Source organism: Rhyacophila brunnea, unplaced genomic scaffold (assembly GCF_057557595.1).
Source record: "Rhyacophila brunnea isolate RB1 unplaced genomic scaffold, BYU_Rbru_1.0 scaffold_13, whole genome shotgun sequence".
Classification (NCBI taxonomy): Eukaryota; Metazoa; Arthropoda; class Insecta; order Trichoptera; family Rhyacophilidae; genus Rhyacophila; species Rhyacophila brunnea.
Window position 1 is genome coordinate 1,443,300 of NW_028232785.1, and position 17,762 is coordinate 1,461,061.

General features: G+C 34.1%; 1 protein-coding gene across 3 annotated transcripts in view; it reads left to right on the forward strand.

The window, feature by feature from the left end:
* LOC147076097 (uncharacterized) overlaps nt 1-17,762 on the forward strand; it is an 833,775-nt gene that overhangs the window by 213,218 nt on the left and 602,795 nt on the right. The window contains exon 3 of one of the 3 annotated variants that reach the window (XM_085941636.1): nt 7,029-7,133. The exons of the other annotated variants lie outside the window; for them this stretch is intronic. Within the exon in view, the coding sequence (XP_085797762.1) occupies nt 7,029-7,133 (105 nt within the window). The remainder of the gene's footprint in view (nt 1-7,028; nt 7,134-17,762) is intronic. 3 annotated transcript variants of the gene reach the window in all.

The window sequence follows — 17,762 nt, forward strand, 5'->3', positions numbered from 1 at the left end:
GGAACTGTCTATATTGTCGTAATAATAAATAGTTTGGCGTGGTCGCGGTGTTACAGATATCTTTGGCTAATACTATATCGATGTACTTATATCTCTTACTCGTCCCAAGATAATCAATATTCATGAGTGAGATGTTATGGACACCACGTGGATTTCTTGCAGCATCTCGTTCCCTACTAAACATAGCATGGGTTGGTGTTTACAAAGTGCTTGGTATTTTCACAACCTTTAAATACGCAGAATTGATTTTCACACAAAAAAGTGACAACCATGAATGTCTCAAACATTATAGTTAATACTCGCAAAATTTCAGCTGCCTAATAACATTACAAAATATTCAGTTTACACAGCAATGATAAACAATCTACCCTATTTTGCTTTCATGTATAAAACGCATTTTTGAATGGCTACCTTCATACTGATTATTAATGTGTATACATTTTGTTTCAGAAATACCTTTGTGCGGATTGGAGTACCGCAGCACCATTGTGCAATTGACAATCTTATGTTTGTGATCATTTGAGCCGCGTTGACTCGGACCGAGTGCCATCCAAGCGCACTCGTATGAGACAGCTTTATACAAATTACTCCTATCCAAGCTAACTTGGATAGGAGTAATTTGTATAAAGCTGTCTCATACGAATGCGCTTGGATGGCACTCGGTCCAAGTGTACTTGGACCGTGTGAACGCGGCTTTACCAACTGATTTTTTATATTTCCTATGTATGGTTGTATTTGTCCGACACAGTAATGTGTCACATAATGTTCCTTTGCTATTTTATATTTAAAAATAATATTTCCATTAACATCAAGTTTACTTTTGATCTGTGCTATAGTTTTTGTGATAGTTAAGTTGATTTGTTAAATACTTATGTGACCTTTTCCATTATTGTAATTAAAATTCCAATGCCCATTTTTAATCTAATAAAAATATTAAAAACATTCTACATTTTCTTTTTTAAGCATTACCATGACAATATACTTTCCATCATTAATTCACTTTATTTTAAAATTTGATTGAACTGTATTGGCAAGATTTGAAATTAAAACTAATTGAATAAGTTTTAGAATTTATGAAAACTAGTCTCAGAACTAGAATTTATGCCCAACATCATGATGTAATCTCAGTAAACTAGCACTAGAAAATCTGGTGGTGCCGGATGGTAACCTACGAAATGGTACTTATGGAAAATTGTAAAAAAAAACAAGTTTTAACACATTATGATTTTATTTCAATTAAGTCATATGTAATTTTAAAAGAGCAGTCTAGTTTTATTGTTATATCACAATGGTATCCTGAGATACAACGCGAATCTTCTATATCTTTCCAGATCAGCCAGTGGGTAAGTACCTGTAAGGCGTGGCTAAGTCTATCATTGCATCTTCCTCGACCATTTCTGATAGATATTGTTTTATTTATATTCATAGCATATTCTTTTTCTTCTTAATTCCACGAGTCCCTTCTCCAGCAGTTTTTAGCGTATATGGCACTATGCCAGTGGCTGAAATCACACTTGGCTTTGTGGGATTTTGAACCTGAATTGTGTGGTTGTATTCCAGTGAATTATTTTTATATGATATTATATTCGTTAAATAATAGGCACTTACAACACCGAAACAAATATTATGTAGGTACTGATTTCCACACCACCCTGGAGGTATAGTGCTATGGTGCGTTTTTTTTTACTTTGTGGTTTCCCCAGGAGGCATATTCCACAGCGTTTTATATTTAAAAGTCTCTTCATTATGGTCAATATAAGTAATATATATGTACACAGAAAAAGAAGCCTTCTACATATTTTTCGAAGCTAAGTATAAAGTTGACTGAGCTTCGAAAACAGATGTTTGCGATGGATACTGGTATGACTGTAGGAGCAACGAGGAGGTATAACGCACCAAGCAGCCTCTCATCGCACTGAGAGTGAAGAGGCGACATTGGACCTGGCTCAGCCACGTACTGCGGATGCCAGAAGAGAATTTCAACATGGCTTGCCTGTTCTTCAATTCAACTGGATTCCGGCGTCCTAGAAGGCCGTTAAATACTATCTTAAGAGTATGTATGGCGGGGCTACGGGATGCTGGTTTGACCTGGAACGATGCAAGAAAACTGGCAAGCGACAAGGATTCTTGGGCGCGCCTCGTGGTGTCTATATGCTCCAACTAAGGGATGGATATGGCCGAAGAAGAAGAAGTAATACTTTTGTTATACTTATTATGTTGAAACTATTGCTAACCTAAGCAAAAATAAGTATATACAATGTATGTCAATATAACTACCAACCTATATCTAACCATTAAACAAAATAGAAAACATATTTATAGTGAAGTGTGGAAACAAATATAGTAACTAATAAAGACTAGTAAGGTACCTAAATAAAATTAAAAAAACTAGACTAACTAAAACTAATAACCTATATCTAACCATTAAACAAAATATTAAAGACAAATTACACTAGGTAAGAGGTACTTTGAGAATACCAGGTAGGACTCCATTCAGTTGATACTTTTTGCTCCCACAAAATCTATATTTTGATGAAGTAACAAAATATACCTACTACCGGCGAACAACAAAAAATAGATACCATAGAAACAAGTTACAGATAAAAACATGATAGGTAGGTACTTAACTGAAATATTGAACTCTGCCTATACATATACTAAATCATTAAAAATTTTATGGAAAGTTCCTGGATGCAAGAAGTTGAGCTATCTCATTTCGTCTATCTGCACCAGTTGTACTATTATTGCGGGATAAATAGGATGAACCTGCTTCAACACTTAATTCCAGTAGGTGAATCAATATCCCACTCAAACTGGTCATTTAAAGACATATTGTGTAAAACACAACATGCTCGAATAAAGTGAGTAATTAAAACAATGTTTTAAGTGGTAGAGTTGTCTAAATTTTTGTTTCAGTAGACCAAATGCGTGCTCAATTTTGATTCTACTTTTACTGAGTTTGGTATTATAATTAATTTGTGTTTGATTTAGTACTCCCCTGGCTTTATAAGGTGTCAGCAAATTCCTAAGGCAGGGATATCCACTGTCGCCAAGTATATATTTGTCGTTACATTTACTTGGTAGTTGTCTATACAGTGAAGAATTTCGATATACTCGACTATCATGCACTGAGCCTGGATATCCAACATAGATATTTCGAAATTTGAGATTATCATCACACACAGACTGCAACTAAAATAAAGGATAGTTAGTCATACAGAAAGCAATAAAATCCCGCAAACAAGTATGGCACGAATGAGATTTGTGATTTTCAGCTAGGTACTTGGAAAACTTATTAAATAACATTCTTTGAACCAGTGCTATGATTAAATTTATTCTACTAGATTATTTATTCTTCAATCTAAGGCGAGTCTTTTTTGTTATTTTAAAACACAATTATATCTAAAACAAAGAAATATCATAGAAAAATATCTTGTCTTACCTGCATTGAATAATATGATTTCCTATTGATGTATGACAATGGATCATCTTCTGGCTTATCTATTTTTATATGACTACCATCAATGACACCGATGACTCCCGGAAACCCATTCTCCCTAAAAGCCATTTCTATAACTGCTTTCTCAGAATTCGTTGGCCATTGTATTATTTCTGGGGATAAATTACTAATAAGCACAGTCACTCTTTTGATGACTCTGGAGAGAGAACCGATAGTGATATTAAATCTATCAGCCACATCTCGAAATGACGCAGTTTGATGTCCAGCAAACCAAAGGAATATGAGTAAATGGTTAGTGGCAATGATTCTATCATTGCCGCCTCTGTTTTGGGTTGGAAAATAAGAAGAATTTTGAAATCGCTCCGTGAGATCTGCATGCACATTTCTAGAAACGCGAAAATGCATCATGAACTGCCTGTCCGTGTACTCTGCAACAGTATCTTCGCAATAATTTTCATTTTCTTATTGACAATGGGCTGAAAGTCTTCCAGCATGAAAAAATCATCATCAGACGAATCTTCCAACGACCATTCAAAAAATAATGGGATACATTGAAATAAATCCATTGTATTGAAAACCAAAAATACAAAGTACTAAATCTAAAATATTAGGTAATATTAACATATCACGATGATCTTACACATGCCAGAAAATGCTGTTTTTAGGCATGTCGATTTTCCTTAATCCTAAAAAATATTATATTAAAAGTCAAATGCCGTGAAAATAACAAACGAAATATTTGTAGAAAATATTATATCGATATCGTTTTCAGGTTATGTATACTTTTTAATGATTTCCCGTTTGACAGATCGTCTTAGTCTATGAATCGTCCGAATTGGTTTGAAGTTTCATGTCAAACCATTTCTGATGATCCGAGAACGGTTTGATTTTCAATGATACACTGAACCAAACGTCAAATCTCAAACCATTTCCGGTCTCATACAATAATTTGTATGTATATTGTCTATGGTTTAATTGGATTTGTTTCGTACAGTTTTAGTTTTGTATTTCGTAAAGGTCGTTTAGGTCGTAAAGGAAGTTTAGTTTTGTATTTAATTTTATAATATTGCGAAAGTGGCAACACGGTAAACTCTTTTTGTCTATGGTGAAATGCTTACGTCAAGTCTCGCCTACTACGTTTTGTGTTCCACGATCAAATTAACTTGATGACCGATCGCATGCATAAAATGGATATTAAACGCGAACGAGAAGACTCCGAACCTGTCGCAGAAGGGAAGCAATGGTTTGAGGTGCCTGTGAATCATGATCCAAACAGCCAGCTGCTTACCTACATAAAGCTAGAGGACACCGACGAGGCCGGATACACTTTTGAGGTTAGTTTTTCATAACGGATTGTTGTATGTCGTACTATTGGTTGTTTAAAGATGTGTGTCGTCAGACGTAATAAACAGTGTAAGTATCTATTTTGTGTAATGAAAACTGCGTGCAAATGCGACACAGTTCCGAGCGGCCTATTTGACCCGTATAAACCCAGTTAACTTTGCTGCTAACACTATCCCTGTACTTATAACTATGAGTTTTCTTAACAATTGATACCACACCTATCATTGTCATTGTTATTGATATCTTTGCCCACAAACAGGGCATTTATTTACATGGGACTCCAATAAAAGAAACTAAAACAAAATACATTACTGAACTCGATAGAGCAACAAATGATAATAAAAGCTTTATTATTGGCGGCGACGATTTGAAACTGGATTCGTTTGATTTCCTTGGGTAGGTACGTTGTCACAAACAGTAATAACAATAACACAAACGACAAAATAAACACCGGATCATTTATTTTTGAATGGACATTGAGTATTCTTATTCAAAAGGTTAATAGCCATTGATTGGTCGACATAATTGAGTACCTATCGACAAGTTTCCTCCAATTATATTAATATTATTAATTTGTTTTATTTCAAACTAATTTATAGGTACCTACTAGTTATGAATAATAATTGACATTAACAATTAAAATGTTCTCGTAGATTAGTACCTATTGTTTGATTGTTTATTTTGTTTAGTAGGTAGATAACGACAGACACCATATCCACATTGCAGAGTGTACGACCTGAGACTCTTCAAGTATGTGGTCGAGCTACACACGTATTATCGGTCTTCTTAAAAATATGATTTATAACACAATATTTTGTTTTTCAGAATATTGTTTCAGACCCGAAACTAATAACATTGAAGTCAGACACTCCGCTAATTGACATCAAGACTGAGTTTATTGAAGACGTAAAATTCCCAATAAATTATGAAGATCAGCAACAAGGTGGTTCTTATTCGCAGCGAGTTCATCGGGTAGGGACTTTTATTTTAAATACTGACCAGTGTTGCCATCTTTTTCTATGTTGACTATAGTTCAAAAGGGTAAAAATTATAGTATTTCAGAAAAAAATATAGTACAGGAACACTTTTCGTCTCGAATCCTTCAAAATTATAGTATTGTACTACAATTATAGTACGGTTGGCAACACCGATATTGACAGAAATACTGATCGTGTAAGGGATGGAATGAACTGACAACACTCGAATACACGAATACATTAAAAATCAGAAATGCCAGTGACGACAAAATCTTCGAATACTAATTTTCTTTTTTTCGACCATGTCCGATCTTAATAGGATGATAATATTGTGCCGCCAAAAAGTAGAGGTTTGTATTAACAGATTTTTTTACGAGAAATGGATGTTGCCACGTGCTCAACCTATGAGGTCCATACTCTAAGACTACAAACAGGAAGAGAAAAAAATAATATTCGCCAGACCCAGGATTCGTACCTGGACCCACAGAATTATAGACCGATGCTTAAGCCGCTCGGCCATCGTGGGCCCAATACTTATACATAATACAATAATTAAGTGTTCATGATTTCGATATAAATTTTTGCTTTTTATATAGGTACTTAATGTTTTTTATAGTTTTCTCGAATTCTGCAACAATTTAAAAAAAACTACTAGATCAATATTTATTAGGTGTACTTCTCGAAAAGCACACTGCGTAAAGTAGTCGGATAGCAGTGGAGGAGTGATAACGCGGAGAAAGACAATCCATCACCACTTGCTAAAGTGATCAGATAACAAACTATAACTGCTCAAGTCTAACCGTCGTATATCACATTGATTTACCATCTGTCTTGATTTTACAACGTGAATAAATGAAAAAGGATGTTTTATTAATTATAACAAAACGAACTGCTTGATCACCGTTCAATGTCTCAGTCCAACAAACATATTGTTTGCTAAGGTTTTTATCTGCCATCGTTTTGGCCATTCCGAATCCCATGTACACGACGTACTTACCCCTCTGTTGTCACTCTTTCCTTACAACATGCTGTACTTTCACCTTATCATGCTTCTTCATGCGGTGGCTGCAGGCGGGATAAAAACCCGCACATGATGTCCGTTATAGAACAATCTCCTACCAGATTTTCCAATACCGATTGTAGGCTGCAACCTTATCACAAATCTGATTTGTTTTATTTTAAAATGTATTTGAAATAAATTATTATAGTTTCAGAAGGTCACTAAACAATCTGATATTAATTTTCAGGGAGTTGATTTTAAAGAGGAGTATGTTGAAGACACAATAAGCCAAAGCATTCATGAGGTTCCAAAACCCGGTTGCCCTTATTCGGAATGCACACCAGTAAGTCAGGTAGGTACACAATATTCTTAGAAACTTGAACAGTGTATGTACGTACTGATATGGAGAAGTTTATGTCAAAGGGTTTGTTTCTACTTTGAAAGTACACATCGGGGCAATGGAATAAAAGACATTTTCTTTTCACAACAGATATTAGGACATTTGTAGATGATATGGGTTCTTCCACAAAGTGAACGTTGAAGTAATAATTGTCAATATGTCACGTGCACTTTGTTATTATAAGGTGTCTACTGTTTCGCTAATTGGCTGAACTACAGAGTCGGTGAATGTATATACAAGATATTTTTTATCCTTTTCGCACGAAGTACGTTATGGTAACTTTCGTAAACGTTAAAATGTATGTAATAATTTCACCAACTGTAAACTGTAGTCTTATTTCATGAACATAATTATGACTGACAAAGTTTAATATGAACTATTTTTATGTAGGATGTTAATAGTCTACCTCCACCATTCGCCACTGGGCCCCGATTACTATTATTTGATACAAATAGATGGGAGACTGGTGTTCTATTATGAATCCCCATAAGGTCAAGTGAATACATGTAGCCAGATTCCGTAGAAGTGCTATCTTTAATTCTTACGCATGCCTTAGAAATGGGCATCGGATAATAATATAATATGTAGTGTTAGAAACATAAGCAATCGTCTGAAATTATATATTTAGGATCCATGCGTATATACTTCAAATAAACATTCTGATATAATTTTTCAACACACCCATTCTTCCTCTAAATTCTACCCTCTCAGCATTTTGAAAATCCTACATATATTTAACGGCCCACATGCGCAGTTTGTTTATCACATTTGAATGTTCAAAGACATAGCTTATAATCAGTATGCGTTTAAAAATTAAAAAATCTAAAAAATAATAACACCACTGCACATAAATGTTCCGAAATATGACTATATTCTAAAACATTAGAGCGAGAGGTTTAAAACAATACTATTTCATGTAATAAAAATACTTTATGCAGTCATCAAATATTTAAAATAAATATAAAGGATAATAAGGCTTCAAAACTATATATATAGTTTATCTACAACGTTTACGAAATATCCAGGATCATGCTTAGAAAATAGCATAAAATCTTCATTTTAAAGTCTTTTATACCTTCATATTTTGTTTATTTTCAATACTCTATGTTATTTTAGTTGATTCCTGCAACTACTGCCATGATATGTTCCGCTAGTCTCGGATTGCCAGAGAGGATCTTAGAAGAACAGGAGCCATACGATGAAATACAGATTGACTATCTAGACATTAAAAAAGAATTGGGAGTATATGAAACTATCACGAATATAGGCAGTCGCACTGCTAAACGTAAGCACACACAATCTAAAGTCACAGACCCCAAATTATTAGTAGCCGTAATAAAGTTAGAAAAAAAATCGTTTAGTAACGAAAATTTTGCGTGCAGTTTTTGTTTTGATTTTTTTGCATCGTTATCTCTATTGAAGCTTCACAAAGCGTGTCATAAAAAATCAATAGCGGATAAAATGAAAAATTTCGAAAGCATTCGATATGATGTCAAGAATCTAAATATAATAAACCATTCTGAAGAAAAGCCTTTTAAATGCGACCAATGTGTTTACTCATGTAAACGATCTAGTAACATGAAATTACACAAAATGACTCATTATGGTGAAAAGCCATTGAAATGTGACCAATGTAATTATTCGTGTATACAACCTGGTTACATGAAAAAACACAAAATGACTCATTCTGGTGAAAAGCCTTTTAAATGTGACCAATGCAATCACTCATCTATTACATCTGGTCAGATGAGAACGCATAAAATGACTCATTCTGGTGAAAAGCCTTTTAAATGTGACCAATGCAATTACTCATCTATTACATCTAATCATATGAAAACGCACAAAATTACTCATTCTGGTGAAAAGCCTTTTAAATGTGACCAATGCAATTACTCATCTATTACATCTAATCAGATGAAAACGCACAAAATTACTCATTCTGGTGAAAAGCCATTTAAATGCGACCAATGTGATTACTCGTGTATGCTATTTGGTAACATGAAAAGACACAAAATGAGTCATTCTGGTGAAAAGCTATTTAAATGTGACCAATGTAATTATTCATCTATAACATTTGGTAACATGAAATTACACAAAATGACTCATTCTGGTGAAAAGCCATTTAAATGTGACCAATGTAATTATTCGTGTATACAACCTGGTTACATGAAAAAACACAAAATGACTCATTCTGGTGAAAAGCCTTTTAAATGTGACCAATGCAATCACTCATCTATTACATCTGGTCAGATGAAAACGCATAAAATGACTCATTCTGGTGAAAAGCCTTTTAAATGTGACCAATGCAATTACTCATCTATTACATCTAATCAGATGAAAACGCACAAAATTACTCATTCTGGTGAACAGCCATTTAAATGCGACCAATGTGACTACTCGTGTATACTATTTGGTAACATGAAAACACACAAAATGACTCATTCTGGTGAAAAGCTATTTAAATGTGACCAATGTAATTATTTATCTATAACATTTGGTGACATAAAAAAACATAGAATGACTCATTCTGGTGAAAAGTCATTTAAATATAACCAATGTAATTATTCATCTAGAACATATGTTAACATGAAAAAACACAAAATGACTCATTCTGGTGAAAAGCTAATTAAATGTGATCAGTGTGATTACTCTTGTATATATTCTAGCAGCCTTAAAAGACACAGGATGTCGCATTCTGGCGAAAAGCCATTTTAATGTGATCAATGTAATTACTCATGTGCCCAACCTGGTACACTTAGATCGTATAACTTGACTCATACTGATTAAATGCTGTTCAAATTTAAACTATGAGATTACTCGTGTAATCAATCATAACCTACATTCCACATGCATGCTACACCACATTCTGGCGAAAAGCATTTTAAGGTTGTAGGATATTAATACTTATGTGTATACTATTTCAATTTTTATTTATTCTGATACTACTGTACACAATGCGGTGGCTTGAAATCACTGAAATCAAAAATGACACATTTTGGTGTAAAATTTCTTATTTTTTCGTCTCATCCTTAACATCAGATTTGAAATAACATAATAAAAGAATATTGTTAAGTTAACCTTTTACATGCAATCCCTAAAATATTGTACGATGCCATGCGTTAGACTCTGTCTACATTTAATAAATTTGGCATTTTACTTCGTTTTTAAAGATAAATGATCGTTTCAAGTGGTTAACAATGATTTTTAAAACTCTTTGGTCATCGATTTACACATTGTTTTGTGTACATAACATGCAATTAACACGTAATCGTCCATCAAGAACCGTACGTTCATGTCCGAATCCGATTAAGGCTTTTCTCGTTCTGAATTAGTAGAAACGGCCGCTACAATATGTCATCATTGATCATCTTCAGGACAAAGTCGGATGTCGATGGGGTGGTGGTCACCTTAAACCGCATAATATGTGGTTTTGCGTACGCACGTTCACCGCATCAAATCATACCGCATTCAATGTAATTGATTGAAAAAACGAAGTATTATTAATTACTTACATAAAACAATATTGTAATATAAAAGGGATGTACAAAAGAGATAAGATGAGGTTTGAATGCTAAATAAAATTATAAATTACAATAATTATGTGGTTACATGGAATAAGCTAAGGAAATAATAAATTCTTAAAGTATAGTGTGTACAAAAGACTATATCTATTACCTATATACCTTCCCGATTAAAAATAAAAAATACACAATAAATGACATTTTTAAAACACATCTACTCGAAGTAGTACCTTAATGGATTATAAAATTACGTGCATAGTTTTAGTATAATTGGTATATAATATATTGATTATTTTGTAATTTTTTGTTTTTGAAAAATACCTTCGAATAAGTCTTATTTATATTATAGTATTTATGGGAATACTTTTTAACATGGCATGATAGATAATAACTAGTATTTAATTATATAGGTAGAGAGATTTTTTTGTACAAATATGACAGTTAAATATACCTAATACTATCCGATAAATTTAATACTCTTCCTTTATTTTGCTACCTACACATTAAAATATTGATTTCTAACCCTAAAATGTTGTAACCTATCTAAATACGTACTAAAATAAGTACAAACATTAAAATAGTAAAAAACGTACCTACTTATTTTGTAATGGTTAATATAGTTTAACGCAGGGAGGGGCAAACTGCGGCCCGCCGGGTATTTTTTTTGCGGCCCGCCATCATTAATTGTACTTCTGGATACGAAAATCTTTTTTTTATTTTTTAAAAAATATTGACAATAGATTAAAATTTGTTGTTTCGTAAATGTATTATCTCAGTACGACCTCCTTGCGTCTCGTCACACACCATGCAACCACTATTTTCTACGTTGAACATCGTGACACATATAAATACTTTTAACTCCGCGTTGCAAGGAAAACAAATATGCCCATGATATGGTTAAAAGTTTGAATGGATTTCAATTAAATTGTAAAATTAAAAAGTTATTCCTTCGACAAATATCGAATAACAACGTGGACCACTTTCCAACTTTGAAGTTGCTGAATATACCAGAATATAAATTTGAAGAATATGGTAAAATTATCAAAGCTCTGAATGACGATTTTTCACAAAGATTTTGAGACAAGTTTAGCAATAGTACGCGATCCTTTTTCAATAGATATTATAGTGTACCGATAGAACTACAACTTTAGATTTTTGATCTGCAGTGTGACAATGATTTAAAAGAATTGCATCGTCGTGAAGAAATCTCCAAATTTTACAATGCCCTTATTTCAGATAAATTCAACCAACTTGAAAGATTATGCAAGAAAAATGTTCGTTATTTTTGAATCAACCTATATAATAAATGTGAACAAACATGTTCGATCATGAACCTCAATAAAAATCTTTACGATCAAATATCTTCGATGCCCATTTACAAGCAGTTTTGAGAATATCAACTACAAAATTAACACCTGAATTCTAAAAAAATGTACAACCGTTTCATTCTTCTCATTAAATTTATTGTAATATTTATTTTTCGTGATAAATGATAATAATAAGTTGTGTATATCTAAAATGGTATTTTTTGGCCCAAAGGCCGATTTTTATAATTTTATCACAATCATTTCTCTCCCACCATATTTAGCAGTCATGGGAAAATTAACGTATTGGTCGTTAACTGATTACTTTGTTTTGTTTAATTAAAATTATTTTTGTATGACCTACATTATTTATCTTGTGCTACATAAAAGTGGCAATACTCGATGACGATACAATTAATTTTCTAATGTTTTGTAGAATTTAAGCCCCTTCTGTTAATCACATAGTCGTGCATATATCGAAATAAAAACAGGAAGATTTTTTTTAAATATTGTCTTTTATTTAACACCACAGCGACAGAACTCCAAGTCTCGAAGGATTCATAAAAGTACTGGATTATGTAAATATTACTGTGACCTCACACCGTTACATCTCGGCTAAGGTTTCATCGTCTAAATATTTCAGACCCTTCGTTATTTCTTGTAGCCTGTGTTGTTTACTCATGATACTCATACCAGTCACGCGATTATCTTTCGCATTGAGAAGTGTAGAATCCGTGAGGTGATGCTAGGGAAAACATTCAGATTGCAGTAAACATTTTATTTGATACATATTATTATCTTATAAGTAATTTTCTTTGATTACATTTTATGTATGTTGTTATACTTACAGAATATTATTTTATCAACAATCTTGTCGTTTTTATTTTGCTTACCTACGACTCCGCTAGCTTTGTGTATAATATATTACAGGAATGGTTTCATCTGCTCAAAAAGATATTCTCAGCCGATGAATGGCCATCTAAGCATAATAAGCCGGTCCTCATTGTCCTTTCACCAAGACTTTCATTCTAAAATATCCAACTTATTATATTTGTCTGAAGTAATGGTTGAAGTAGGCAGCACGTTGTACATGTACATACGACTGATTTAAGACAACTTTCCTAATTATGCTTCTTGAGATGATTGACACCTAGTAACTGTTTGATACTCTTATAAACATCAGCTGTACTAGCTAATTTTCTTTAATATTTTAAAATATCTACCCGTTGATTTTCCTTCGATTATAATGTTGACTTGTACTTGCATTTGCTGCAGAGATCGCCCGTTTATACCTATGCAGTTGTCAATATCGGTTTATCCACAGTTGCAATAGAACACGTCGTGTGCGTTTCACAAATAGGTACCACATCACCTTTGCAATTATTAATATTTGCATTGATGAATGAGTAGGTATTTAGATTTTATTTCTTGATTAAAGTCGCTCTTTCCTCCATAATTATTTTTTCTAATAATTACCGAGCTAAATGTATGCTCTACAGAGCCCCAGATAGATGTGCCAAAGTAACAGATTCTTTTAGTTTTTCAGTAATAGGTAATTAATTATTTTCTCTCATAATTAATGAGTCAAATTTATACCCTACAGAGAAAACAGATAGATGCGCCAATGTAACAAAGACTGACGTCAGGCAGCTCATTGGTATTATTACACTATATTAATTAATACTTCACACCCACGGTGGCCGCGCGGCATAAGCGTTGGACTATCACGCTGTGGGTCTCAGGTTCGAATCCTGGGTCTGGCAAGTACACATATTGTTTTTCAGTTTGTGTGTGAGTCAGGGTATGGACCTAATAGGTTGAGCAAGTGGCTGACACCCATCATTTCTCGTAAAAAACAAAATCTGTTAATACAAACCTCTACTCTGTGGAGGCCCATATGATCCTATTAGGATCGGACATGGTCAAAAAAAAAAAAAATTAATACTTCTCTTATGAATGCACCGAACCGAACATACCTACGTGCTGCTCTTAGAAAAAAATAGCTCCGTAATGGGTGTGAATATATTATATGAATGAATCAGTCGTTTTATTAATAAAAATATCAATTTTGCAATAAAAACAACAAAGGTCCACAAATTGTGTAAAAACAACAAATAGTTTTTTCACACTTATATTTATTTTATAAATATATAATTAACCAAATTAAATAAAATATGTTAGTTACACTTATATAGTGCGTATAAGGCTTATCAGTGATTCATCATTGTCAAATTTATAAAAATGCATTTTACAACCAAGAAAATATTATTATGTTTTTACCCTCTCCTAAAAAAAATTGTGACATTTATTGTTTTTGTGTCTTCGATTAATAACCGTTATGTTATAATATAGTTAACCAGTGCAGCAAATATAATAGTACCTGAGAAGTGTAATTATTGATATAAATCAGTAATATTTTACATACTCCAATATTATTTATATTCATACTTTGTACGATGGAGGAAATTGACCCCCTTCAAGGCCCTGCTTTACCCCAATATATAAATTTAATGTAAGTACTTTTTTATATAAATTAATATATGTACTGTTTTAAAATAAAGTGTGATGTCAATAAATCTTTTCTGCCTTACAACAATTAGTTTGTAGATGCTTTAATCGAATTAAATTAATGAAACATTAAAAAAACTTAAGTTAATTTGTATGACAATGAAATAGGAAACATTGGCGAAAAGTGGAGTGAAGTGACCCTAGTTTACAGAACCTACATAAAAATAAAAGTTTTTGACCAATTTAAGCCAATCAATGTAAATATGTCATGTATATGCCCACCTAATATTTATCCTGATGACACCCCAATACGAAGGCCTTCGGGTGGCCTCCAGCCATTCCAAAACGCCTACAACTTCCTTATTTAATGCAGAAGCCGCCGCCATTCTTCCCAAGTGCCAGGTAAAATCACTAAGGTTCGCGATCTCCACCCCACCATAAGGTTTAAAAGTTCAAAAGACAAGATCAATAGAATTATAAGCGGGCTTCAAAACGAGGAAGTATCTTTTTTATACGGACGATCGACAGGCAGGACTTGTTTTCCATTCATTAGCTCGAAGCCCTCCATCGTCAACAACAAAAAATCACCAAGAACCACCTCTTTAGTTTTATATAAGTATGTAATTAATATCACAATCGTCATAATATTTTTTGTATTGCCCATGTTAGCTGGACACTACACTGCGCTTCAAGAATACATGTCACTTGCAAGACTTCTGCATCATTCCAAGTTATGTCGTCATCCCGTAGGTCTTCCTCTACACTCTTTAGATAAGTAATATTTAGCGGCCTTCTACGGAATCCATTTAGGTAGCTTGAAGAACATGCAAGCCGGGTTAAAGTTCTCTCTTGGTATCCGCAACACATGGCTGAGCCGGTTCTAATGGCGCCTTTTCAGGCTCGGTTCGATCTCTTATCTCCTCGTTACTCATCATACACCACCGCAAACCTAATATCCGTCGCAAACATTTCCAGTGAAGCTCCGTCCACCCTTCTCGGTCCCTAGTTCTTTGGTGCCACGTGCATCTAACGAACTTCATGGGTTCGTCTATCCAGCGGGTTATTCGACGCCCCTGTGGGCGCTTAGTGCTCTGCTTCTTGGGTACCATTATAAGACGGCATTTGGTCAGCGGTTGTCCACTCGAGGAAGGCAGTTTCGGACTGGTCGAGTGGTGAGTAATTTAGTTACAAAACGTGCAAGAACAGACAAATTAAGTCGAGTAACGATGGCCGCGCGGCTTAAGCGTTAGCTTATTGTGTAGTGGGTCCCAGGTTCGAATCCTGGGTCTGGCAAGTACGCATATTGTTTTTCAATTTGTGTATAAGCAGGTGGCTGACATCCATATCTCGTAAAAACAAAACCTGTCAGTACAAACCTCTACTTTGTGGTGGATCCTATTTGGATCGGACATGATCGAAAGAAATTTAGTAGAGTCGATCCATTTTGTTATATTTTCGGTCGAGTAGCAACCCCACCACCTCTTACTAAATACTAAACAGGCCACAGAAAGAGTCTGAACACGTTATCTTTAGTCAAGTTCATTAGTTTCCGTAGAGATGGCGTTTGGGTGGAGCGAAGATACTACCCATTAATTCGTATCGGAATATTTAACCCGTGAGTGGTTTTCGAATTTTAAATCTCCACTACATATATAAAAAATAAACAAGCTAAGCAATCTGCTTATAATGACTTGGAAAATACAATGCATATTTCTGGATTAGGTGAGAAGGAGATTAATTCAAAAATTAAAAACAAAAGGTCAGTATGTATAGGTTTTTATGTACTCGTATTACAAAATATTTAGTTTTTATTACAAGAGTTAATTAACAACTTAGTCAGGATAAGTAGTTAATTCCTAAGTAGACATTAATATTTCTTTAAAATTTTTAGATCTAGCTACTCGCAAGAGCTCAGAATAATAAAATATTCTAAAACGTTCCATATATAAAAATATGGTTTAATATGTTGGATGATCCTCTGCGAAACATGATATAGCCATTACAACTGAAGTTAATAACTTCTTATTTACTTTTATTAATATTAATACTATCGACCGAAGGTACTTGATAGAATTTGAATTTAAATTCTAATGGATTAAAGTTTTGTACTATTCCATTTGAGTCGTTTTTTGCGACCCGGGTTTCACCTTCTTCAGGTGCTATGTATACTCACCAAAGGCAAACACACACTGACAACGGACACCCTTAACTCTAGTTTATATAACAAATCAATACAACAAAGTAGGTTAGAACTTCATTACCTACCTATCAAGTCAAGGGTCAAAAATAAAAAATACAACCAACAAATTATGAATAGTTGAAGTGTTAGTAAAAAACCTCATTAGTAAAAACCCCTATCTCATTAATAACAATACACTTGATCTTCTTCTTATTGTGCCATCCCCTAGCGGAGGTCGGCCACCATCAAGGCAATCTTATATTTGTCGTCTGCTACCCGGAACAGTTCGGTGGAGCTGCACTCGTACCAATCACGGAGGTTCTTAAGCCACGAAATGCGGCGCCGTCCTCTGCTACGCTTCCCATTGATCTTTCCTTGAATGACAAGTTGGGGAATGCTGTATTTTTGTCCTCTCATAATGTGGCCGAGGTATTGTAGTTTCCTGGTTTTGATACTACGTAGAACTTCTCGGCCCTTCCCCATTCGATTGAGAACTTCAACATGTGTCACCCGGTCAGTCCAAGGAATTTTGAGGATGCGTCTATACAGCCACATCTCGAAAGCTTCAAGTCTCCGTGACATCTCTTGGTTTAGCGTCCATACTTCCATACCATAGAAAAGAATTGAGAGCACATAACAACGTACCATACGCAGTCTCAGACCTAGGTTAAGATCTCGATTGCTAAGGAGGCGTCTCATTTTGAGAAAGGCGCTCCTTGCGATCTCAATTCTAGTTTTTATTTCCTGAGACTGGTCCCATTTCTCATTGACCCATGTACCTAAATATTTATAATGGGTCACACGTTCGATTGGTTCCCTGTTAATGACAACATTTGTGTTGGTGTCTGGTGTCGCTGTTTTTGATACTAGTAATAGTTTTGTTTTCTTGAGGTTCATTTTTAAACCATAAGAATTACTTACCTCATTAACCTTTTCTACCAGTTGATGTAAACTCTTAAAACTATCAACAATCAGCACAGTATCATCGGCATATCGTATATTGTTAATATGTTTGCCATTATCCATAATACCCACCGACTCACCTTGTAAGGCTTCCTTGAAAATAGCT